At 35.7% G+C, this 27882-nt stretch overlaps 2 protein-coding genes and 1 pseudogene across 3 annotated transcripts; 1 reads left to right on the forward strand and 2 right to left on the reverse strand.

The window, feature by feature from the left end:
- The first annotated feature begins 10847 nt into the window (after positions 1-10847).
- Positions 10848-12195, forward strand: LOC143553098 (uncharacterized protein C57A10.07-like; annotated as a pseudogene). Its single transcript, XR_013138771.1, has 3 exons — positions 10848-11434; positions 11521-11644; positions 11787-12195. The product of XR_013138771.1 is annotated as an uncharacterized protein C57A10.07-like (transcript).
- Positions 12196-12679: 484 nt separating this feature from the next.
- Positions 12680-19522, reverse strand: LOC143554640 (PH, RCC1 and FYVE domains-containing protein 1-like). Its single transcript, XM_077044357.1, is given in 11 exon segments — positions 12680-13332; positions 13418-13785; positions 13787-13810; positions 14689-14835; positions 14913-16871; positions 17721-17840; positions 17944-18030; positions 18141-18230; positions 18737-18826; positions 19150-19299; positions 19384-19522. Coding segments are annotated over 10 exon segments (3012 nt in total). The 5' UTR covers positions 19204-19299; positions 19384-19522; the 3' UTR covers positions 12680-13259.
- Positions 19523-22544: 3022 nt separating this feature from the next.
- Positions 22545-25684, reverse strand: LOC143554651 (transcription factor VIP1-like). The gene is made up of 4 exons (XM_077044364.1): positions 25051-25684; positions 24025-24157; positions 23587-23671; positions 22545-22784 (listed from the first exon to the last, which is right to left on the reverse strand). Exons 1-4 carry the CDS (start codon positions 25545-25547, stop codon positions 22549-22551), a joined length of 951 nt encoding a protein of 316 aa, XP_076900479.1. The 5' UTR covers positions 25548-25684; the 3' UTR covers positions 22545-22548.
- Positions 25685-27882: the final 2198 nt, after the last annotated feature.

Below are 27882 nucleotides of genomic sequence, written 5' to 3' on the forward strand. Positions count from 1 at the left end.
GAGTCAGTTTGGGAACACTTTGATTTGGTTCATATCGAGAGAAGTTTGTTGTGATTTTGGATATGGGATGGTTCAAAAGAACCTTTTTACGGGTTAGTTCAGGAACTTTCAGTTGTTTGCTAATGGGTCTAAAGGTAACATACGGGACAAAACTGATCACGTTTTCAGCCAAGGCCCAAGGGTAGTTTGCGAATTCATTAGTCACAAATTGATTTCGGTTAAAAGGGTCAAATGAGTGAAAATTAAATTTGCAAACGTGATTCAGGTTTCAGATTTATCATCAAGGGTATTTTGGGAATCATAAAAAGTTCACAAGTTGGCAAATCGACGGGTTTGCCCTCAATTATTAAAAATCAAAGATGACGAGCCAGCAGAGCCTTTATAGGATTAGAGGACAAAAGAATTAACTTTAATACGAAGAACAATTAGGACACTTACGGCTCATAGTCGAGATTTTTCCCTTCACAATTTACTATCTTTCTTCCTGAAAGCTGATAGAAGGCAATATGCTTAGACATATATTATACTGGTAATTACATTAACGTATATGCATCATTGTGAATTACAAGGATTCCTTGTTAAGAGTCCCTCACAACCTTTTGAGTTGTTATAATATAGTTTTAAATCATATTTAGGACCCTAAAATTTGAAAAAAAAAAATGGTAAAAGATATTTTAGTTGTGGAAAGATAAATCTTGTCATCCTGGTAAAAAGAAATAGCATTTCATATAGGCTTTGAAGCTTCTTTTACTATCATCTTAAGATTTTGACTTACTACAGTCAAACATAACATGCTTTAACTTCAATACTAACATGATATCTTCACTATTATACAGATTTGTAATCTCTTCAGTAAAAGTAATCGCATTATAACTGTATTTTCAAGCCTTTATGATTATTGTCTTAACAACTACAAGTAAATGTGGGAACACCTTTCTGTACAATCAAAATTAATAATAATTTAATGAAGAAAAAAATGCAACATTTTTTTTTAATAGTAAGGCCTTCAAAAGAAATTAATGATGGAAGTTAAAAGAAAACATCAAACATCATAATAGTTAACAAACTTAACATGGATTGTAACAAAATGCTTAAAAAAGTGAAATTAGTCATTTGTTGATAAAAGCATGCTTCATGTTTGGAAAAAAACCTGGTTTCTTAGTAAAAACATAAAGAGAACAATATATGAACAAAATCATATTATGTACAGTAAAAAACAACAAAACAACCAAAATAATAATAATAATAATGAAATAAGTTAGAATATAAAGTATTAAACAAAAAAATTCAATTAAAATAGCATGAATTGTAACAAAATGCATTAAACAAAGTAAAAATTAACGGGTTGCTAATAGAAACAACAAACATAGTATACCTCAATGCTAGAAAGACTGGTGGTGGGTGAGCATCACTCAACGACCTCCCCATCGTGGTTGACTAAAAACTTCGTGAAATTGCATTTAAACCTGTCACCAAGAAAGCCCATTTGCTGGATTACAAGAATTTGTACAAAGGTTTGGCATCCTTCCCATTCACTCATAAGTAAACCGATCGAAAATGGGACCATAGATAGAAATTTGATGCACAAACCTTTTTTAGTATGGATCTCACACGTTCATAAGCATCGTTTAGAAGTTGAAAAACCTGCACCAATGAAAAGTTTTGTAATGTGAAAAATGATCCTTAATAGTGCAAGCTAAAAGCTTTAAGTTCCACGAGACATACTTCAACATCACTTGGTGGCTCCATCTCAGACCATGGTCTTTCTTATATAGGAACCGGACAAATAGAGATTACTCATACCACATGATGATACCTTTAAGATAGCACAAGATACATACATACATAATAAGCATTACATGAAAATACACGAAAAAACCAAAATTTAAATGAGATGAGTGAAATACCATTTTGAGCAAATTATGTAATAGATTGTAGATCACTACTATCCTGTGCAAACTCCAACTATGACGCGTTTAGTTTCTCGACACCTTCAACAACAGCTTTTATGACATCAACATTGACCAAATTTGCCGAATCTATTGCAGGAAAAAAAAAACAGTTAAACTTAAGATGTTCAATTTAGTACTAACTAATCAAGCTTTGAAAATGCAAGCATAAAAAACTGATAGTGTGTGACATTGTGATTCAATTGATTGTGATTTAGAAACATACATGCCCATTGAACCTTTCATATCAAGTGGCCAGAATCTCATAAAACTCAAATTTTCTTTTAAGGAAATAAAAACCAAATCGAGTGGGAATTCTGAACTAAAAAGCAAATTTTGACTTTAATTGATCACAATAAACAATAAAGAATTGATACAACAATCTAAATTTGGAAAATTACCCCCAACATTCACATCTCCGTACAAGTCCTCCGGCAGTTTTTCCGGTGGTATCAACTGGAAAGCTTCCGACAACAGGTAAGTCTCTCTTCTCCACTCGCCCCTCGTCTCCACCACAAACCACCCGCAAGCCACCGCTCGAAACCGAAGGAGCGAGACAACGAGATCGTAAGTCGGCCGGCGAATTTTTTTTTACGTCTTATTTATAGTTTTTGCGGTACACAGGTATTTCTACCCCTTTAATCTTCACCATCCTCACTAATCTTGTTTCTTACTGAGCACTTTTGCACTTGTCAATTTCACAATTTGAGTTGGGTTTAGCTGCCCGATTTGTTTGAATAGAGCTGGGTATTGGGTTTCATGATCTAACTTCAATTGCTTGTGTTATTGCTACACACTATTATTATTATTATTATTATTATTATTATTATTAGTTTTTGTTACTATTATTATTATTATTATTATTGATTTGGTGTTCTATTGCCTGTGTTTGTGTGATTAGTTGCAACCATAGAGCGTAGGAACCATGACTATTACTTGAGACCATGTCCTGAAACGAGGGGTGTAGGAAAGAGTAAAGATAGGGAGCGTATATTGCGTTTGGCTTCTTGGAATGTAGGAACATTAAATGGTAAGTTGCTAGAATTGGTAGATGTGCTTAAAAGACGTAGAGTTCAGATAGCATGCCTCCAGGAGACTAAGTGGAAAGGACATAGAGGGGCTGAGTGTAATGGGTATAAGTTGTGGTACTCGGGGTCTGATGGAGCTAGGAATGGAGTGGGGTTTCTAGTGGCTAAGGAAATACACACTAGTGTGGTGGAGGTGATAAGACATAATGACAGGATTATGGTGTTGAAATTAGTACTAGGAGAGGAAGTAGTGGCAGTAGTCTCCGCCTACGCGCCTCATGTAGGCCTAGGGGATCAGGAAAAGAGAGAATTTTGGGATTGCCTAGACGCAGTGGTAGGGGGCATACCTAGGGAGGAGAGGATTTGCATAGGAGGTGATTTTAATGGACACATTGGTAAGGCTAACAATGGTTTCAAGCCGTACATGGGGGTTTCGGTTTTGGTGATAGGAATGAGACCGGAACAGATCTTCTAGAGTTTGCGGTGGCACATGACCTAGGTATTATAAATTCTTATTTTAGGAAACAAGATTCTCATTTAATCACTTTTAGCAGTGGCGGACGCGACACGCAAATTGACTACCTTTTGATGAGGCAAGGAGACCGACGTTGGTGGAAGGACTGCAAAGTCATACCTGGGGAGGCAGTTGTGACTCAACATCGACTACTAGTGACAGATATAGCCTTCAGAAATAAGCTGACTGTTCGAGAGAAGAAAGGTACACCGAGAATTCGATGGGAAATTTGAAGGACGAAAATCTCCTACTGTTTAAGGATAAACTCATAATGCATACGCGGGCTCGACTAAATGGGGACTCAACTCATATATGGGAAGCTATGGAGACAAAGATCATCCAAGTAGCAAAGGAGACTCTCGGGGTCACAACAGGAAAGACAAGTGGGCATAAGGAGTCTTGGTGGTGGAATGACGCAGTGCAAGACAAGATAAGGGACAAACAAGGATGTTTTAGGGAGCTAATGAGGTGCACGAATGAGGAGGAGCGAGTGGAATTGAGGGACAACTACAAAACGGCCAAGATAGAGGCGAAGAAGGCAGTGGCGGAAGCAAAGAAGGCGGCCTTTAAACGGATGTATGAAAGTCTAGAAACAAAAGAGGGGGAACATGCTATGTTTAAGATTGCCAAAGCCAGGGAGCGTAGAAGGCAAGATCTAGGACCGGTGAAGTTCATACAGGATACAGATGGGCATGTACTGGTCAAGGAGCAGGACATCAAGCTAAGATGGCAAACCTACTTCCACAATCTTTTTAACAATGGGAGAGCTTACCAAGAAGAACATGACAACACAAACTTTCAACGACAACAATCGAATAACTGCTACTGCCGACGGATCACACGAGAAGAGGTGAAGGATGCACTTAGGAGGATGGGAAGGTCTAAGGCGGTTGGCCCAGACAACATACCCATCGAGGTGTGGAAGTGTCTGGGGGAGGAAGGAGTCATGTGGTTAACTACTCTGTTCAATAGTATTCTCAAATCAGGTAAGATGCCAGACCAGTGGAGGAGCAGCGTTGTAGTTCCTATCAATAAGAACAAAGGAGACGCCCAATGTTGTGGTAACTACCGAGGAATCAAACTACTAAGTCATACTATGAAGCTATGGGAAAGAGTGATTGAGGGTAGACTTAGACGAGAAACTCAGGTTACGGTCAACCAATTTGGCTTCATGCCGGGGCGTTCCACCACAGAGGCAATACACCTTATAAGAAGATTAATGGAAAAGTATAGGGAGAAGAAGCGTGATCTACATATGGTGTTTATTGACCTAGAAAAGGCCTACGACAGTGTGCCACGACAGGTGCTCTGGGAGTGCTTGGAGGGTAGAAGAGTGCCTAGGAAATACATAGAGATAATTATGGATATGTATACCAGGAGTGAAACAAGTGTCCGTGCGCCAGTGGGGGATACTGATTTCTTTCCTGTAGAGGTAGGTCTTCACCAGGGGTCAGCGTTGAGCCCGTTTCTTTTTGCAGTAGTCTTGGATGAGTTGTCAAAGTCGATTCAGGGGACTCTCCCGTGGTGCATGATGTTCGCAGACGATATTGTGTTACTTGCTGAGAAAAAACAAGATCTAAACATGAGGCTTGAGGAGTGGCGAACAACCTTAGAGACAAAAGGTTTAAAGATTAGCCGATCTAAGACGGAGTACCTCCACTGTGATTTTGGTGGGATAAACGACAATGAAGACGCACAGATCACAATTGAAGGGCAGGTGGTCCCGCAGGTAACGAAGTTCAAGTATTTAGGATCATTTCTACAGAGCGATGGGGAATTAGACAGTGATGTGACCCACCGAGTTCAGGTAGGATGGTGTAGATGGAAAGCAGCCACAGGTATATTGTGCGACAAGAGTTTCCCGACTAAACTAAAGGGAAAATTCTATAGGGTGGCAGTTAGACCTGCAATGCTATATGGAACAGATTGTTGGGCCATCAAGAAGGCACAAGTGCGGAAGATGGAGGTAGCAGAAATGAGAATGCTACGTTGGATGTGTGGGCACACAAGGCTAGACCGAATAAGAAACGTTGTGTTTCGCGAGAGATTAGGGATGGCGAACATAGCAGACAAGATAAGAGAGGGGAGATTGAGATGGTTTGGACATGTAAAGAGAAGACAGACGACGAATCCTGTTAGATCCGTAGAAAACATTACTATAGAGGGGATGAGGGGTAGAGGACGACCGAAATTGACTTGGGATGAGAGGATTAGGCATGATTTGATAGACCTAAACCTCTCCGAGGACATGGTTGAGGATATGAATTCGTGGAGAAGTAGAATTAAAGTTAAGGATTTTTAGAGAGAATTGAATACCTTAGGGCTTAGACTTAACTTATTTAGGTCACATACCATAATGGTATTTCCCTTACATATATTATTATAATTATTATAATTATTATTAGCTTTTATATAGCTGTTAAACTGTGATCTTATTATTAATATTATTATAATTAGTAGTAGTTTTTATATAACTGTTAAACTTTGATTTCCTTTATTTTGCTTCATACACATGTACTTAGAGCCGAGGGTCTCTCTGGAAGCCACCTCTTTATTCCTTTGGATAGAGGTACGGTGTGCCTACATCCCACCCTCCCCAGACCCTACTTATAGCTTTGCTGTCGGTGGGATTTTACTGGGCATGATTGATTGATTGATTTGAATCTAAATTTGGAAAAGGAAAAGCACACCAACCAGTACTATGTTCAACAAATTAAAATGTCCATGTTGAAAATATAGTTATGACCTGAATAAGATATAACATAAACTGCTGGAAACTGCTACATCAAGATTCCATCCCAAGTCTTTTCTAGGGCTCAGATTTAAGGAAATTACAGTTACAACTTCCTTCACTCTTCTCTGACCATATAATATAATATATAATTATGCTTCGGTAGTGTATTTTGTGTTAATAAGCTGGTGGAACTAGAACTCCAAGTAGTGATCATGTTAAGCTAGGGTTGTTCAAATAGTTTGAAACTAGCTCTAAGTTGACTCGGTTATAAACAAACCGAGTCCAAATTGACTCTAGCTTGGTTCAACCCGACTTGTGTATAATCCTGCCTGATACAAACACATGCACTCGAAACTTTATTTTTTTGAAAGGCGCATGCACTCGAAACTCAATAGGTAATAAATAACTAATACCCCAAACAAGCAAGTACGCTTGTAATAAACACTCACGGAGGCATGTTTGTGTTCATTCATTTAACTTTAAGTGAATACGAATGTTTGGCAAGAAACTTTTAAGAGCTTTTAGGAGCTTTAAGCTTTTAAGAAAAAACTCATATTTAATAAGAAAACATTGTTTGGTTGGAGTAGCTTCAAGCTATTAGATTGGTATAAAAAGCTCCATAAGCGTTTGAGAAAAAGCTAGCTACAAGCTTTTACATTTGAATTTATAAGTTTGATACTTGAACTTCTATCAACTTTTGTTAATTTATAAAATAGTTACACATTCAACCCTTATTCAAAACTAACTACCCCACGAATTTTTTAGGGGCCATAACTTTTTCACACGTTAATAATTTTTTAAACAAATACATCATAAAAACGAGCATTTATTCTCTTTAATTTGAGTATGATATTGTTATACTTCTTTAACTTTAAAAAATTAACATACTACGTGATTATTGGTTAGGATAGGTAACAAGTCGAGTCAAATGAGCTCGAGTCATGTGTAAGACCAAATTAGGAGTCGAGTCAGATGAACTTGAGTCATGTGTAAAACCAAATCTTAGCCAGAACGAGTTGATACAAAAAGGGTTAAATTAGTTGGGTTCGTGTCGGTGCGCTTTTGAGTCGAAAGGGGTCAGGTCAGAGCATGTTTCAGATTAGAACAGTGCCTTTTTAGAGAGGGATTCCTATCAAAAAAGGTTAGTTTAAAAAATTACTCCCTCCGTCTCATTATAAGTGTCCTATTTTGACTTTTCAAGTCTTTCTTTCGTAATTTTGACCGTAAATATTTTTGTTCGTGTCATATAATACTTGATGAAAATTATATCAATGTAAAATACATTTAAAACCCAATCCATTCATATATTTTACATCAAGTATTATATAACACAAAAAAAATATTGCCGGTCAAAGTTAAATAAGAAAGACTTGAAAAATCAAAATATGACACTTATAATGGGACGGATGGAGTATATATTTGAAATTGCTATATTTTTCAGCTTTGTTTCTTGATTTTCGCCATCAGTTACACGCTTACTGCCTTTCCATGATTACATGTCTACATTCAGGTTATGTGTGCACTGTCATTAGGTGAATCATGTACCGACACTGATTATGCGGTTGATGTTAGGTTGTGCGCCCATTCCGCCGCACCACGCATGCACCCAACTAGTTTTATTAAAAGCTTCTGCTACCCTGCCAAACATCTAAATAAATTTAAAAAGTTACAGCTAAAAGCTTACAGCCTTCAGCTACCAGCTTTCGTAAGCTAACAGTCACTAGCTAGTTTTGCCAAACATACCCATAATCAAGCAAAGTTTGTTGTTTATGTTTGTTCAAGGAGAAAATGGGCGTGTTTGTGTTCGTTCGTTTAAACAAACAAACAAACAAACTTAAACGAACATAAGTTAGCATTAACAAACACAAAGAACTAAGATATTGCATTAATTAACTCCTACGAAAAAAAATACAATTTTGGCAAAGAGTTCAAAAAAATACAATTAGCTTGAAGGGAATGACTTGTCGAGCTCAAAAATGAACTAATGAAGTTTGATATACAATTAGGCATACGAACCCCTTTTATGTTTATATACTTGTTAAAAATTTAAACAAATTTAATTAAACGTAAATGAATGAACAAAATGTGTGTTCATGTTCGTTTAATTAATCAAATGAATAACACAGTTTGTTTATGTCATCTAAATAAACACTCATGGACGTAAATGAATGAACAAAATGTGTATTCATATTCGCTCGTTTAATTAAGTGAACAAAACAGTTTGTTCATGTCATCTAAATAAACATTCATGAACATAAATCTATACTATATATAAAGCATGAGTGACCTCTAAAATTTTAAGAGGTACCAAACTCAATGCTTTATATACAACACATAATGCATAAAAAATATAGAAATTAAGGGTAATTAAGTCTTTACAACTTTCTTTCTTTTAACATATAGTTACAACTTTAATCCTTCAACTACATTACCTTTTTTGTAAAGTTTAATGATAGTTACACACATGCCCCTAAATCAAAACCAACTACCCCATGATTTTTTAACGGCCATAACTTTTTCACATGTTAATGTTCTTTTAAAAATAAATACGTCATAAAAACGAGCATTTTATTATCTTTGATTTGAGTATGATATTGCTATAGTTTTTTTAGTTTTAAAACGTTAACATGTTACGCGCTTACGATTTAGAACCGAGTAACAGGTCGAGTCGGGCGAGCTCAGGTCATTTGTAAAAGTACAATAGGGCCGGAATGAGTCAATACAAAAAAAATGGTTAATTTGGTTCGGGTTCAAGTAGAAAGGGGCCAAGTCAGAACGATGTCGAGTCAGAACAGGTTTGGGGCAAAAACGGATTGGTTTAAAAAAATGATGTATTTCAAATTAATGTATATTTAATGTTTGCCTTTTGATTTTCGTTACAATTTACGCAAATACCATTGTTTAAATATACCGGGGCCGATAAATACGTGTCCAGTCCCATACACTGTTAATCGCCATGAATTACAAGCGTGGTGTTGGTCAAGCATGTTCCAATGTCAGTAACGTGCATTCCCGCCGGGTTACGCGTGTTCAATATTTGATAACACGCAACTGGCTTTGCACGAGTTACGCGGTCCAATTTTAGGCTACGTATACACTGTCACCAGGTGACGTATCTACCGACACGGACTATACGTTCACTGTAGAGTTGCGCGCGCCCCGCTGCTTGAGGGCACACGTGGCAGAAGAATAAGAGTCTAGCATCTGAAGACTTATGATGTTTTAATTTTAATTACTTTGCTTTTGAAAGACAAGTTGTTTGTTAAGGCAAGTTTTGGATTGTTATGAAATGTTTTATGAAAGCTTTTATGTTCCGTGTAAAATTTTAATTAACTCTGATATTTGAACTGTGTTTATGAGTAAATCCAACATCCAAAGTAGGGCTACCGGTAACGGGGCCTTACATTACAACACTTAAAAGCATAAGGTACATATGTTAGTAAGGGTAAACATGTCTTTTAAACACAATTCATTCAACTTACAAGTTTGGTCCATCATCTTTAACCATATTATGTTTTTAATTTAACTTGTAAACTAACTTCCCACCCATGATTTTTAAACGACTATAGCGTTTTCATACGTTAATATTTTTATAAACAAATTGCACCATAAAAACGAGCATTTTATTCTCTTTAATTTGGATATGATATTGTTGTATTTTTTTTTATTTTAAATAAATTAATATGTTACGTAGGGGTGTTCAGTGTCGGTTTTGATGGTTTTTAAGTTAAACTTGTGAGTTTAACCGTTAATACTGATTTTTTGTCGTCCAAAACCAAACTCAACTATTGAAAGTTGAAAGGTTCCGGTTTAGTTTCACAGTTTAAACTTTAATAATAAAATTTAGTTTAAAATAATTAATAATTTAAATGTACAATCAATTTTAACTAAAAATCAAGATAATATGATACTTGAGATGATCATAAATAAAAAATGATAATTTTAGCCACATAAATGGTAAATATTAATGGAAGATCTTGGACGTGAAATAACAACAAAGATTACAAAAGAAATCAATTAGGTTAATTTACAGTCTTTTCTGGTTTCATAAGGCCGGTTGCCAATATAAACCAGCAACCAACCGTTCACTACGTTTTGAAAATTTTGAAACCGACCAACAAACCGAAAGTAAAAAGAAAAAGAAAAAAGAAGTCAAACCAATGACCGATTTAAACGATTTCAAGGTTTTAACCGAACCATAAACACTTATATTTGTACGTGATTAACAGGTTCAAACACCCGCAGCATCACGCGGGCACCCGTCTGAGTATAAAAAAAATGTGTGTTCATATTCATTTATACGAACTTTTCGCCAAACAGTTACTAAAACCCTGTTCCTTTAGGTCCAAAGTTACTAACTTTGAGGGTCTTGAGGTAACAATCACTTCACTAACACAATAATAATAATTATGATCTGAAATCTGAATTCCAAATTCAACACTCTGGTCTTCAATTAGGTAAGTAAACCCAGATCTCAATTTGTTTGATTTCGTTCATAAGTTGTTATCTGATACTCTGTGTATGAATCAAGATCTCGTTTTTATGCCTAATTTCACACAATCCATCAATTAGGTATGCTATGATTGCAACCCATAATAATAATAATAATAATAATAATAATAATAATAATAATAATAATGAATTACCAATTCAACCCAGATAGCCCCAAGTCATTCACCAAGTACCCGAAATCAGATTTCGATTTAGAATCCAATATTATTAGAAAATCAAGAAAACCTAAACACTCACCCTTTCATCCGATCACACTCGTAAAATCGTGTGGCAACCGAGTCATGTACCATTACAAGCTGCATCCTGTGATGCTGTTGTTGGTGTTGCTGTCGTTTGTTGTCGCCAGTTGCGTTATTTTTTCGCTTTATACGACCCGTGTTAGCACTAGTTATAACAGATATGACACTGGTTTGGATAATGGGTATTCGAATTATCCGTTTGCGAAGCTGAGACTCGATTTACACGAGTAGTAGCTGTGAGAAGATTGATAAGGAGGGTTCGTGGTTCCTTGAACCGCATCAGAAGAATGTAGGGCAAGCTGCAACCTTTGTAGCGCATATCAAAGAGGGGATTGAGATTGCAGCTCGAGATGATGAGGCGTTGTTGTTGTTTAGTGGCGGGGAGACTCGGAAAGATGCGGGCCTGCGAAGTGAGGCGCAGAGTTATTGGATGGTTGCTGAGTCGAAAGGCTGGTTTGGTGAGTTCTTAGAAACCTATAATGAGCCTACGGGCGACAAACGAATAAAGCATAATAATACTTTATAGTTAACAATGTGATTTCAGGCAACCAAGAGAAGGTGAGATGGAAGGCGCTACTGAAGAACATGCTCGGGACAGTTTTGAGAATCTTCTATTTAGCGTGTGTCGATTCAGGGAACTTACAGGCTCGTATCCACAAAATATAACCGTATGTTAATATATCTTTTTCTCACTATATACGTTGTTAATTAATAGTTTGGATTAATTTCATATAGACTTATATGGGCCCGTTTGAGATAAAACATAACTTACTCGACCCGTTTACAAATGGTTAATTGATAAAATTGTAGGTTGTGGGTTATGATTTCAAGAAAGAGCGGTTTGTTAACTTGCACCGGTCTGCAATTCGGTTTCCCGAGACAAGATTCATGTACTCGGGCACACCAGCTGCCACGTCATCAAAAGAAGCAGCGTTAAAAGGCGAGGCGTTAGTGAGGACTCAGTTTGAACATGACCCGTACGCGTGTTTGGGTTCACTCCGCCGCAAAAAGATTGGTCGGGATCCGTTTCATAGGTCGATACCTTATCCTAATGGTTGCCCAGAGATTGAAGGCTTGTTTAGATATTGTGGGGCTTCAATGTATACAGGTTCCCTTCCTTGGTCTTGAGAAAATTAATTATTATTTTTTTTACTTTTGTTCCATATTATTTTAGGATTATATGATTTTGAGATGATATTAAATAGATCGATTTGGTATATTATACGGAAGGGTGAAATGGAGTTTCGAAGAAAATTGTTGGGTAGGTTAAATGAATTTTTATAACCATAGTACACTTTGGGATAATGGTTTTAAGTTTTAATCCTCGGGTTAATATTTGAAGCTGATGTATGAAATGCGTCGATTCAAGTTGGATAATGCTACTATATATCTATTTCTTTTGCAACAATCGAAGACCAACAAAGCATCTAATCAAGCTTGGCGTATGAAGCTCGGGCTCAAGTTCGTTTACTAAATGAAGCTCATATTAGGCTGTTGTTCAAAAAGATAAATGAAAAGGACAATAAAAAATGAGCTTAAATTTTCTCTTTACATTCGAATTCGTACAATTCATAATGGATGAACCCGTGGTTATTTTGACAATCCAGTATTTCTCGTGTGTACAAACAAAATAATGTCAAATTTCTCTAAGGTTTCACACTCGGTGCCCAGAGTTAGTAATGATGTCATACAACGGATGTGGTCCGTCCATGTATGGAGATTAAGCCCACAGCATCCCATCTGAATGTTGGGGCGTTTTTATAAAGTGTCCTGTATTGTTTTACGTTGATTAGTCTTTCTAATTTAGCAATAGGACGAGAATGATACACCAATACATGAGTACTAGTCGCGTAGAACATGCATGTAGATATGCATCAATGGGTGTAAAGTATGATACACGAGCAAAATCATACACCAGAGTATTGGAGTAGCATTAGCATATCACATAGCCTTAGACGCATTTTAGCGGGAGTAGAGAGAGGCAGCATGAGATGCCAAGGCCGACATAATTCGGGTTCAAATAAGGTCTCTAAAAGAACCAATCCAATTCCTACTTAAATAAAAATCCAACTGTGGGCCCCACTAAATACATAAACTACACTGTAATATTTAAAAACTAACAAAATGATTGGGGCAGCTATCTTCACATTGTTCACAACCATGAAACAATGGTACCGGTAGATATGGTATTAACTTAATACTTTGTGGGTGGTACTACAGATTCACCCGACCTACGCGAGGCGGTTGTTGAGGAAACCGATGACTTGCTTGAATCACACACATTTATCTTTCGTACACTTTTTCACGGTTTTCCGACCACCACGTATGTGCTTGATGCTCTCCAAATCTTCTTCGGCTACAAACACAAAAATAAACATCAGATTCTCTAACTTCATCACAGATAAAATAATTATTTATTTAATTTAATAAATAAAGCATACCTGAAGTGCACTCGTTTGAGATCTCTAGTTCCATCACGAAGAGCAACTAACGTTATATACACACCGGGCTCAAACTGTTCAATCCATTCAGTTTCAACATGATCAATAACAGTTGCAGCAGTACTCGCATCAGAATCTTTGCTTTCATCATAATTATTGTTTTCCAACTTTACCCCTACTCCATTCACATACTCATTCCCGTTAGCTGTTCTAGATTTCGGGCTATGACCTGTAACCGTTTCAGTGAGACCCAATGACCCGTTTGATAACGGTTTATCATCACCATCCACATCAGCATTATGAAGAACACCAGTCTGGTCAAACCCATTTATTGACCCGATGCTCTCAAAGTCATACGACCCAGGGGGGCAATCTCTCTGCCATATCCTTCAGCTGCAATTTACACAGAACTAATGAGAAACTAGCATAAACTTGTTTATTTTTGTCAAGATAATAAAAATCCAAAATAGTAATCAAAATGAAAATGGGCCAATGGATGTATTTTGCATATAACGTTAACAATGGCAAAATAGAAAGAATTAGCTGTTGACAAAAATATGAAATATGTCTATGTGGGTAAAAACAGGCCAAATGCTACAAGCTCATAAATAGTTCTATTAATTACAAGATAACAAGAATTAGATTATTATTTTAATCATGTTTATAGATTCAAAATAGTTCTATTAGTTATTTTAAATTCAAAAAATTGGAGAAAAAAGTGTTAGCGGGTCAACCCAACCTGACCTGGTCCATTGTTACACACTAAAAAGGTTACCACTTTTGACCAGGGGTGTAAAATCAAACTGAAGACACCCATTCATAACTGAAAAAACCTAATCGAAAATTCGAAATAACCGAACCCAAACAAATTCAGACTGTTTGGTTTTATGTTTTCGTAAAAACCGAATTATCGGTTCAGTTTCCGTTTTGCTTGTAATTAAAGCCATAAAAAAATGGACCGAATGTATAGATTTTCACTTTTAATTTTGAATGTTATATAAAAAATTAATATAGTGTATTCCAAATATTTTAGTCCAAATGTATAACAATCAATTAATCATTAAGATTTAGGTCCAAATTCATTATTTTGGGCAAAAAAAATTTCGGCCTAAAATTTTTGAGCCTAAATGGTAAAACCAAAACCAAACGGTTCTCAGAAACTAAAAAACCGAATTTTAACAATAATCACCTTGGCATCTATATCTACATTATCCAACAGTTAGAGTTTGGACTAAAAGATTGTATTAAACACACACTTTAACAATAATCACCTTGGCAGTTAAAGATTGTATCACATCTTTTGAAGCTTTACATTTAGCAGATTCTTCAGCAGCCAGCACCATAGCTTCCTGAGCCGTTTTTCTTGATTTTTGTAGCTCGGCTTCTTGAATGGCATACTGACGCTTCAAGATATCAACCTTTATAAAATTTAAAATTAATTTCCAGTTAGAGTTTAGAAAAAACCACACTTGTATGAAATTTGTTAACTAACTACCTGCCCACGCAATTTGATAACTTCTTGATTCAAAACCTCATTCGTTTTCTTCAAACCATCAGCAACCCCTTTTGAGAAAGAAAGCCCGGACCTTGTAGGAACCGGTGTTGCTGAACGTGGCGGGCTCGGTTTTCTAGAAATCGGTGACACTGACCGTGATGTTATGGCAGACTGAATATTAATCGGTTTTGGAATTGCTCGGTTAAAATCACTCAACAACACAACATCTTTGAGCTGCATCAAGGTTTGACCTTGTGTTGACCGACCAAGAAACACATCACCCTTTTTCCCTTGTTTAACCGCTTTGTTATCTAGAAGCTTAATCAAATCCTTGTTCTCACCCGATAAACGGGGTTTAACATTTCGTTTGCTACTGACCCCAGTTTCTGCCATCTTACCTAACTTTGTGAAACATGAATCGCACACGCGGTACGGTTTTCCCGGGTTTGGAGCTAGCGCGGCTCGTGGAGCTTTTTTTGAACTACACGAATGACAATGGACGAGTCCACAGTTATAACAGTTATGCCTCTTTCTAGTGAACCCGAAAGCCTGCCTACAAGACGAGCATTGAGATTGCTCGGTACCCGAAACCCATTTGTGAACACAAATCGCAGCCGTGTAGTTTGACCCGCAAGCAATACACTTAACGTGCCGATCATTTAACGATTCAACGAGAGTCGGTGTTTTTCGGTCTTCAACGTCCCCATGACCCAATCGGCCGTTAGCTCCTTTTCCCCATGTATAAACCTCGTTTTTTGATGTTAATGCTGCCACATGATATGCGCCACATGCAATTTCTTCAACAGGTGAATTGACCAGATTACCTTCTACCGGACAAGGTAACTTCCCGTCACATTCGGGGTTTCCAAGTTGACCGTAAACTGTGCTTCCCATTGTATAAACATGGCCAGATGTTGTTAACCCTACGATCAAACTATGCCCACAAGCAACCTTGTGGAAATTGTAATCGATGAGTGTGGGTACGCACGTGGGTTTGAGCCGAGGCTCTTTGTCACCGTGACCGAGTCGGTTTTTATCTCCGTCACCCCATGTAAATAGTTTACCCGAAGAAACGCTCGAACCTGGCTGTGTGACGATAACATCTACGACCGCAGCCGTGTGCCATACCCCACATGCAACCGCAACTGTCCGCAACCCAGAAAGCGATTCCACCTCTTTCGGGTACAACACGTTTTCGCGATCACCGTGGCCCAAAACACCAAACGTCCCATCACCGAACGTAAAAAGCTGCCGGGTCGATGTTATTAACGCCGTATGCCACGGGCCACACGTTACTGAAGAAACTTGAAGCCCTTCGAGCGGACCAGATATTCGCTTAGGTATCCAGTGACTGACATCTGTCCCATGCCCAAGAAGCCCGACATTGTGGGTCCCGTCACCCCACGTATACATCTCCCCCAACGATGTAACCGCACACGTATGAAACTCTCCACACGCAACAAAATCAATATTGGAAACGGTTAAAGATTCGACTAAATGAGGTTGACTCGCGTCTTTCCCAACACCGTGACCGAGCCGACCGCCCGACTCCTCGCCCCATGTGAAAAGTTCACCTTGTCTAGTTACTAAACCAGCATGCCTCACTCCACAAGCTATTTGACTAACATCTAAAACCACATTTGACTCTAACGGTCGGGGCAGAAGGATGTCGGTTCGTGTGGGCAAAAGATTCACATTTGGGTCGGGCCCGAGTTTGACAACGTTGTCACATATTACCTCGCCCCATATATACACGTCTCCTAAAGATTCAGAATCATCCGGTCCTGACCCGTGACTAGAAGTGCTAGGTGCACTAGATATGCTAACCCTAAAAGCATCAGAATTTGAACCTTTTAGTTGCATGTTTGTTTGGTCTGAGGTTGCTGCATACGACCGGTCTGTTGGGTTTGAACTAATTGAACTATCGCTTGCACTGTTTGATGCTAAATCCTTATTTTCCTGGTGTTAATTGACCAAACACAAAATAATATTAATAAAACATAATATCATAACATGGTGACTTTTTGCTGAAATATTTAAGAAATTGATCATCTTACACCAAAAAAAGACTACACTTATTGTAATAAGTTAATATCTCATGTTATCATCTTCATATTATAATTTACAATGAATAGTAACAAAAAGATATATTACTAACTTAATACTTTAACAATGAACTTTGACAAGATAAAGTGGACCCTACAGCTTCTCATGCACACAAATGGAGTTTCGGGTCGAATTTAAACGTGAAAACTGTCCTATGAATAGGCCTGGAAACAAAACGAACAAACAAGAATGGAGCATGTTCGTGTTCGTGTGTTTAACTTTAACCAAACAAACGATGAAACATGAACAATTAAACAAACAGGGTTTTCTTGTTCGTGCTTGTTCATTAACAGTATAAACAAAAGGCTCACGAACGTAAACTAACGAAAATAACTTGACAAGGATGAACAAACATAACCAACATAAAACCAATTAGAAGTAAATATGAACAACAATGCGTCGGGACTGAAAGTTACTAAATCTGGCTAAATTACAACAAACCTAAAAAAAATAAATGAATTTATTATCAACCGTAAATGAACGTACATAAACAAACGTAAATTAACGAACATAAACGAACTTCCTGCCGAGCGGTTCACTAAAAGTTCAGTTCATTTACAGGCCTACCTATTAATTATCTGATCTCCCGTTTTGAGCATATATAAAAACTGGCAAATGCAATATCCATAAATGTTTACCAAAACAATGTTGTGATAAATGACGATTATAACAAACAAGAAGTTAACAAGCAGGTAAACATACATCAAGGTAAAGGCCTCCATCACTCCATCCATCAATTTTCAAACGCCCTCCTTGCAAAGATGAAATCAGTGCTTTAAGACCTGCTATCCACACTTCACTCTCAACTTTGTCCTTGCAGATCTAATATATGAAACATAAGTTTAGAGGATGAAAATAAAAAGAAAAAAGAAATCATTTGCATGTGAAACATGTGATGAATGATATAGATATATTAATCACTAACCAAATCAAGAGATCTTTTCCCGTTGTTGTATATGAGAGAAAATGAAAGGTAGTCCTTTTCGGGACGCAGGTAACGTCGGAAGACAGCCTAGGAGAATATTAATAACAAAGCATTACAAACAATGATGATATGCAAGAAACAAAAGGTATCATGATTCCTAATTAATGCATGAAAGAAGTAGAATTGATAATACTCACAGTTCTTTGTCCAGGAATAATTCTAGTGACTGAGGCTAATTTTAAGCTTTTTTCACCACTACCAGAAATCCAAATTAAAGATGATTCATCCTGCAGGTTCAAATTCAAATTGTTAGCAAGTAGCAACCATTAAATGGCAACAAGGAAAAGAGCATACTGAAATTTTCAATTATGGTAATAAATAACGCTTCGTGTATAAGTTGTGGATACAAACAGTAACAATAATAATTACCTAACACAAACATCAACTTGACTTACGGAGTTACGGGTAATAACTTTTCCCCTAAACCCATAATCTTTCTACATCATAGAATCAACATTACACACCATTTGCAGTTGGTTTTTAAAAGAACCACATGTTTGAAGTTACCACTATGTTTATGGCGCTTTAACATAACTTATGACACATTGCATGGTTTTCTTTTTCACATACCGAATTGTAGAAATCAAACAAAAGCATCAAACAAAAAAGGATACATTGTTTCTGATACTACGAAGAAAACACATACTGAATTGTAGAAATCAAACAAAAGCATTAAACAAAAAAGAATACATTGTTTCTGATACTAGGAAGAAAACAAGTTAAGAAAACTCACATGAGAAAGTCTAAATGGACAAAACTTAGGTTTCCCTTTGCGACCGTACTTAAGTAAATGTGAACCCTTCTTCAGGGAAATTAATGCCGCCTGCAAAAGGTAAGAAAACCAAATAAAAATAATAGAACTTTCGGTCGCCAAATCATGCAAAAACAAAATAATTTAGAATTCTACTATACACCTGATGCATTTTCCATATAAGAATGAATGTTTAGTAACTCATTCAATAAACTTGTAATAGACTAATATCACTTTGAAAACTTAAAAATGATTCAGTGTAGCACACTAAGCCCTAGAGTTTTCAATTTAATAACTATTACACAATTATAACATACTAAGTAGTAAAATCCATATCACAGAATATATAATTCAAATAGCAGATGACATATAAAAGCTTATTAAAGTTATACTACCTGTTCAATGTCACGTTGTGCGTTGTTACCGTAGCTAATTGGAAGATCTGCCATTCGGATTCACCACCGCACCACCACCAGAATCCGCCGGTCATTATCAATCGGAATCACACACTGCCGTCCGTCCACTACCATCCACGTCACCTAACCCTAGCAAAATTAACATAATTAATAATAATCGTAACAGCAAAGTTAAAAGGAGTACAGAGCTCTTATTACAACTCTAGAACGTACCAGTTCCGCCTCGCAGATCAGTAACAGGAGCAGCAGCTCAGAGAAATTGAAGTCTACAGTCGTCGTTTGCCAGCAGCAGAGTCAAAGAAACAAGGCAAAATCAGAAATGAGAAGAATTACGGCAGAGAAAATTATTATTATTATTATTATTATTATTATTACATGAGGGGACAATTTCTGTTTCCAAAGTCTTGCTTTTTCTTTTACCTTTTCTTTATTATTATTTGTACTTTTTTAATTTTTAAAGTAGCTTAACGTTCTTTTTGTTTTATAATCAAGGGTGGTAATTTTTAATCAGTTTAATTTTTTTTGTTGGCCGTTTAAAAAAAAAGAAAAAAAAATCAAGGGTGGTAATATTTTTAATCAGTTTAATTTTTTTTATTTTAATCAGTTTATTAATTTAAAAAAAAAAGTTTAACTTTTAGTCATTTTAACTACTTTCTAACCTACATTGGCATGAGTTATTCCCACACCATATAAGTTATTTGGACACCATATGCGTCTATACGGCTCATATGTGGGCTATATGAGCCGTATAGGTGCAAAATTTTGTCCTTTTGTGATGGAGAGTGTCATGTGTTTGAAGCCTATACAGCTCGTATAGAGGCTATAAGACCCGTATAGACTAGAAAAGTTGTCATCCGTACATAAGTTAGTCATATGAGGGCTTACGACTCGTATAGCCCAGACCCTATACGAACCAGATAGAGTTGTTAGCACACCATGGGGTTGGTGTTTGAATATAACGACCCTTTTTTAAGGACGACTTTCCATTGTTTAGGTCACCACACTCCTTAAATTAGAGAGTTATGTTGTCATATTATGGGCAAACTATGTTGTCTTAACCGGATCCACACTTGATAGCCGTTATGATGCCATAAAAACATAACCCTCATGACGTAACACACGATGAGACAAAAATACAATAGGCTCAGGATGCAAACTAATAACCTTACATAAAATCTAGCTTGAATATCTCATTCGCTTAATCCACAAAAGTGACAAATGAATTTTCGAATGGAATGTTTTCACAGAGGGCAACTTGAGACGACTATGGAATGTTTTCACAGAGGGCAACTTGAATTTTCGAATCAAACCTCAATTCAAATACTCTTCTATGTTGTATAACGCGTGTTGAACTTTATAAATACAAGTGAGTGAATTATATCAGTGTTTTAAATTGTCCTTCACTAGTATCTTCAAGTTGAATAAAGTAATACATGTTTCATTTCATCATCTTGGAAGCATGGAACTCACTGAGCCCAACTTCTATTTTATCAAACTTGAGACTCTAGCTGATATGAACTTCAACAACTAACAAAAGTTTATTTTTCAAATGACCCGTGTAAAATAAACACTCAACTTATAATAGAAGTTATGTAGTTTGTTTAATTTGTTTTTCGCTTTTAAATGTATGATTAAAAAAAGGAGAGAACTGTAGTTTTTGTCTTTGTGGTTTGATCAAATCTACGGTTTTACTCTAATGGTTTTAAATTTGCAATTTTTGTTCAATAGTTTTGTTTTCACTTTCAATTAAACCCGACTCCACTAGCCCCGTTATTCTGATCGTTAAACCCATCAATGTACCCTCGCGTGAGGGGCATTTTTTTCTTCTTTTTCTTAAACTTTAACCATCATCCCATGTCATTTACTAATCAAAAGTTAATACATTCTTTGAATACTATCTAAAATTGGTTTGTTTCTTGGCATATTATGATTTGGTCAAACACGACATCATCAGGTAGGTTGTCATAGGTATACATGCCGTTTTAGTATTATTTTATTTACTTATTATATACATGTACACCCTTTCTATATGTTTTTTTTATTTTTCGGTTTAATCTCATCTTTGAAAAGTGAAAACCATGTGAGGATGATATGTGAAAAGTCCTTAGACTTGACTAGGTGAGGGAGCATAAAAGAGGTCGACTAATGTCCTTCGTCCGTCTTTATACAACAACGTAGATAGTAGTAGTTCACGTGTTTTCTTTGTTATTATACAACAACGTAGTAATTCACGTGTGTGGTTCATGATATATGTGTATGAATCATAGATGTCACACGTGCGAGTAATATGCCATGTATCGTTTTAGAGTATTAGCTAAAAATGTTTTTATATTTTTCTCTCTGTAATTAAGATTGTTTGTTATACATATAGTGGTATTTTAAATTTATGTCATCCCGTTAAGGTTCAGTTATGGTATACACCATAACTGTAACCGACTAACAAGTTTTGGTTAATCTTTCTAACTTTATTTCAAGATTCTTTTACCATAATTTGACATTGGAATAGTAGACTAAACAAGAATGGACTAATATTGCAATTGGATTAGACTAAATGACAAATAAAAATAATAAATAATCATTGGTTTAATCGGGTTCTTCAGTTGGAACCAAAATTAGATTTTGTGAAACCGAGAACCAACTTCCCAATTCGGTGTTGAGTTTAAAACTAGACTAAAAAACAAATTTGTAATTCGATTCAGTTAAACCGGTTTGGGCTTTGTTCGGTTTTCCGTTTAATCAGTTTCAAACCGAAAAATAAACTCCCTTGAGACTCTTTTCATCAAAACCCGAATCTTGTAATGAATCAGCCTCTAAATAAATCTCTCAATCGATTTTAACTGCACACAACGCCCCTAACCCTTTCACCTTATCATCTTTAGTAACACACCTCCACCAACTAACATCAACATTAACTCGTTCATTGGTTCATCAAATAATTCAATATATAAATATGGTATTAATCATGTTAAAATAATAATAATAATAATAATAATAATAATAATAATAAGGAAAAAGAAAGAAAAGAGAACTATGATGTTAGCTTTCTTTTTATTAGACATAGCATAGTAACAAGATTCACTACATCATCAAATATACATTGCCAACCTATATTATCCCTGTATCATAACCATAAGATTTGGACAACTCACATAAACAACCACTTTCTAGAACAAAATATAGATATAAATTATAACCTATGTACACATACCAACTTACCAACTTCCTCAATCTTCACAAACCCGACCCGTACTAGAATAACTCGCATTTTCATAAACGTTATTCAACAATAATCTCCACCAATACTCGTATAAATTCATTCCCACATCGCGTATATATTTACAAAATGGTATAATTATACCTTATGCTTGTTCTCACCATTTAATTAAAGTCCATGAAGCTCGGTTTGAGCTGACCCGTGTTATTTGGACTAGCCATTTGAGTATTCTGTTGTTGCGCCTGCTGAGCATTCGGGTTACCAAAGTGATGAAGCGGTTGAGGGTGTGGTAAGTATTGAGGCGGCAGTGGTGCGTTGTAGTTCAACCCGTTAAGGAGTGGTGGCTGGCCCGCTTCAAGTTTGAGACGGTTAACTTCTTCTCTCAGTGCTTCACTCAAAGCTGTGAAATCAACAGTTAATGATCAGTTTAGTGGATAAGTTAATAATTTCTTTCTACTTTATGTATTGACTTCCTTAAAAGTTATTAAAGTCAAGATACCATCAAAATCTTGACTAAAAGTTAATTGGCCACAAATGTGTTGTCCACTGTATGAGTGTATGATCAAGGAAAGCACTATCTTTGGATTACTTATTGTACGGGTGTAATTGAGCCGAGCCGCTCGTGAGCTACTCAACATCGGTTTGCTCAAAGCTAAAATCAAGCCAAGCTTAAACCGAACCCCGAGTTTCATACAACGAGCCTATCAATCTATTATTAATATAAATCAACATTTTTTTTATAAAAGTAAACAATTTTTATTTAGCATAATACTTGCACAATAATATAATCATGGCGAAAATAACTAAATAAGATATATTATATTTATGTTATATATATATAAACTTATACTCACAAATATATAAAAAATACTTATATGTGTAAATAAATATAATAATCGATTAAAATTAAGTATGAGCGAGCAGAGCTCGAGCTTTGGAATAGAGCTTGAAACGAGTTGAGCTCGAACATTGTTAAGCTAATCTGAGCCTAGCTCGCTAGGCTAGGCTCAGCTCGGTTACACCGCTATATGCTCAGTGTTCAGATCAAAACAATTAATGCAATCATGATCCAACGTTGTATGTAATAAAAAAATATTGCACCGTTATAAACAATCGAGAATGCTTGTTTCATTATAAGTTTAAACTCATTTAAAGAAAACATAGGTGATGGAAGTTAGTAATATAAAAGTTATAGGAATTACCATCTCTAAGTTGCGCATGTTGTTCCATTGCTTCTAACCTAAGTTTGAGCTCCTTGTTTTCAGTCGTCATGTCACTAGTTTCCCGCTGTATCACATGAAGACTCAGTTGTGTTTTCAAACGAATATATATATATATATATATATATATATATTGTCATTTTAGTATAAGGGCAAAACAGTCATTTTATATGGATTTAACAAATCTTTAAACATATGTTAGTGATATGCAGCTTTGTTTTCCAATTTTACATACAAAATGTCATCAAAATTGCAAGGATATATCTTTCAATAACAGCAAATAAAGACAATCTTGTGAACCAAAATTGATACAGTTATTCAGTTAACTGCTTCAATGTTTGTTTAAAGATGCCAAACAATTCAAATTCAGATGCTGGGATATAATAAAACCAAACATGTTAATCAAAGATAAACATGTACCTGCAGCTTTGTGACTTGTGCAGAGAGGGTGGTTGCTTCTGTTTGAAGGGTCTTAACCTTTTTCTCCAACTCGCTTGTATACCTTGTTTTCCGCTCCTTTGATCGAGCTGCAGATTGTCTGTTTGCAAGAATCCTACCAAAGATTTAAACAAAATTTATTATTTAATTTCAAATTTCCCAGAATTGCAGAACATGGGAGATACAAGATTCATGCAAAAATTACTATTTAAAATTTAAACTTCTCAAAATTGCAGAACAAGGGAAATACACAATTCTAACAATAATTAGAATTTAATTTTAAAATTCTCACAATTGACAGGGGAAATACAAATTCAAAGAACAATTGTTATTCAATTTCAATATTCTTAAATTGCATTACAGGGGAAATAAATACTAGATTCAAACAAAAACTAGTATTCAATTTCAAAATTCTGAAATTGTAGAACAGCGGAAATAAATTAAAAATTCATACAAAATTTATTATTTAACTTAAAAATTCTCAAACTTGCAGAACTGGGGAAATAAATTATAAATTTAAACAAAAATTATTATTTAACTTCAAAATTCTCAAACTTGCAGACCAGGGGAAATACAAGATTCACTAATTCAGGCAAAAACTATTATTTAAATTAAATTATCATTCAATTAAAAAAATTATCATTCAATTAAAAAATTCTCAAAACTGCAAAACCAAGATTCATACAAAAATTATTATTTAAACCCAAATTTCTCATAATTGTAGAACAAGGGAAATACAAGATTTATTTAGACAAAAATTATTATTAAATTTAAAAATTCACAAAATTTCAGAACCAATATTCATACAAAAATTATATTTTTAATTCAAATTTCTCAGAATTGCAAAACAAAGTAAACACAAACTCAAACAAAAATCATCATTCAACTCAAAAATTCTCAAAATTGCAGAGCATGGGAAATAAATTCAAGTTTAAAACAAAAAAAAAATATTATTCAATTTAAAAATTCAGACATAATTTGAGAACAGAGGAATAAAAAAGGTGAAACCTTTTAGCTCTTTTGGGATCAATCAACGAAAGCTCAGCCAACTTATCAGGCTCAAGTGCTTTCTTCGAGTTATCAAGCAACATCAACACCGAAGAAGAAGACGAATCACCTTCAAACCCATCCATCGAATTACTATGCCGGTGCCTATACCCACCACCACCACTCAACCCCAACTCCTCAAAGAAATCAGAGTCCACAGACAAACTCCTCAGATGGGTCCCATACCCACCTGACTTCCTCGCCGGAGACTTCGTTACCACGTCTCCGGCAGGCGCTGCAGCCTCGCCGGAAAGTGACGGCATGTCGATGTTTGTGAAATTGAAGTCTGCAACGACGTCGTCGAGGATGGTGTCTTCGTCTGGGAACGGGAAGAAGGTTTCCGATTGGGTACGTCGGTGGGTGGCGCTCCGGGTGGGGGTTTCCGGCATCTGATCGAGGTCTTTACGGGCGGTGGGGTAGTATTGGGAGATGGGTATTGGTAAGTTTGGGTCCATCATGAGCTGCCGCCGGAGTTGATTGCCGGCCGGTGGAAGGGTTTACGGTTTACTGATTCATTACCTACCTTGATATTATTTATAACCGCTAGCTATAAAGATAATAAGTTTTTAATAAAATAGATAATAGATAATTAAGTTAATAGTTTAGTCACACTATATTTCACTCACATCATAGGTAACTTTATGTTCATGTTAATATGTTATTGCTCCTCTCTTTAACATTGCACGATAAGATTGTGTCATTGTTTTTTTTACGTTATCTGAATTTTCTTTAAAAACTGTACGGTTATTTATTTCATAAATGAATACAAAAACCTCTTAACTCTAGGACTAACAACATACATGTATTATTTCCTTACGGTTTTCAAACTTTTTTAAGCAACACACGCCTTTTACTAGTCATCCTCTATGTGTGTGTATATGCTCTCGTCTAGAAAATGGCATGTGTGTATATTTCTTGTGTGCATATCTTAATTAAACTTGATTCAACATCATACACAAAACCTTGAGTTAATTCTTTAATGCTAAGATACAAAGCTATAACAAAAAAGAGAAACATTCAATGAGTTATTGATCATCGCGAATGACATGTTCATGAAAAATACACAATAACTTCTTTAAATGTATCGGTAATCTCCAACAACTTATTGCTCTATCTCCAACAAAGATTCTTAAGATAACTATGCATTGTTAGTCATCTCCAACATCTTCAAGCTTCAAAATACATTCCATCTTGGGGTGGTTTAGGGCATGGTTGGATCTAATGATAGGTTAGGGTTTTAGCAAGAAAGAGAATGACCATATTTTAGGCTATAGTTAGGTTATTGGGCGGAAAAGACATATTTTAAGTGTAACTACACGATGGCATGATCGTTGGTGGCCGTTGTTTTGTTGTCATTAAAAAATGGCGGTAAGGCTACAACATTGAGACAATGTTTTAAAAATGTAATTGGGAAGTAGTGGAAAATCATGTACATGGCGAGCATTGCTCTATTAGTCGTAGCAGTGGAGGATTGATTTGATTAGTCATTGTGCACACAATCAAAAGGTTGATAAAAGTACTGAGACAAATGTCACGATGATAGGATTTTGAAAGAATAAAATGCAGAGGTGAGGCATATTATTGAGGAAGATGGGACGTGCCTTTTGTTATTCGACGACCAATCTTTCTCCACTAATGGTAGAGATTTAGGAGAATTAAGAAGTCGACACTATTTAAAGAGAAGAAAGAGGGATCGAGGAAATAGGAGAATATGACAATTATATTGAATGAATAAGAGTGTGTTCCTTTTTTTTACGACTTTGTGAAGAAAATCTTTCTAATACAAAGGCTAAAGGGGTTCTCTTGGTTCTCAATTTAATGGTGGTTGTACATTGTTATTTGTTATTGTATACAGGACCACATGTGAAATACATACCATAATGTTCTCCAATCAAACAATAAATGTAAATCAATATGGGGAACTAGATAGAAGATGGAAAATCTATTCACGATAGAGCCAATAATCGAGTGTGAATGATACGACCACCTCAAGACAAGGTCAAAATATAAAGAACTCAACAACAAGAGCCAAACAGTCGATGCTCAGAACAACAAACAACTGGCTACACTAAGAGTTAAATGAATCTCAAAGAATAAGCATATGAAGAACTATGGTCGATTGACAGTTCAAGTGTGATTTGTCTCGCAAATGAATTTAGTTAAATTTTGAATTCCCAAGTCATTAATGCGTCTTCACATTCTTCTTATACAATATGCGTATGCGTCAACATGCGTCAACGTAATGGTAAATGATGTGTGTTTTAATTGAGCTAAATGTCACTTTTTAATGACTAAGTTTCCATAAAGTTTATAAAATATAAACACATCTTTTATAATATATACCGAAGTTTATACAAAATTTGGCTTATTTAGGAAAAGACTTAAAAGTGATCACTAAAACAAGTTTCATAACATTAGAAGAGTTGTTCTGAAAATCGAATAAGACACTATAGTGAAAGGCTATCATTTGTATAATTCACCCTGGTTTTCATTTTAAAGTCATGCACAAAATGTTTACAAATACTTTTTGCAAAGACGTGGTTAAATTTGGTGCTTCTTGATATTGCTAATTCTTAATGTGGTTTGAGAAATTACTTGTAAAACCTAAAAACAGGGCTAAATTTCAAAACAAGAAATTGGTGTAAAACAACGGGTGATGCATCTAGGTTCGTTTATATTTTATAAAACTTCTTTATTAAAAAAAAGCTAGAGAGAAAGGACGATATCACACACAAACACAATACTATATAGCGGCGGTTGCGGTATAGTATTTTAAAAAAGAATTAACCATAT

Source organism: Bidens hawaiensis, unplaced genomic scaffold, assembly GCF_021521415.1.
Source record: "Bidens hawaiensis isolate Kalapana, Puna unplaced genomic scaffold, B.hawaiensis_p1.1 tig00001032_1, whole genome shotgun sequence".
NCBI classification, from domain to species: Eukaryota; Viridiplantae; Streptophyta; class Magnoliopsida; order Asterales; family Asteraceae; genus Bidens; species Bidens hawaiensis.

Excerpts from the sequence above, each read along its gene's own strand:
- LOC143554651 (XM_077044364.1), bottom strand. The coding sequence starts at position 25,547 with ATGATGGACCCAAACTTACCAATACCCATCTCCCAATACTACCCCACC. Across the intron at positions 24,158-25,050 it reads GATCCCAAAAGAGCTAAAAG|GATTCTTGCAAACAGACAAT; the intron begins GTTTCACCTTTT and ends AATCTTTGGTAG. Across the intron at positions 22,785-23,586 it reads ACATGCGCAACTTAGAGATG|CTTTGAGTGAAGCACTGAGA; the intron begins GTAATTCCTATA and ends TTGATTTCACAG.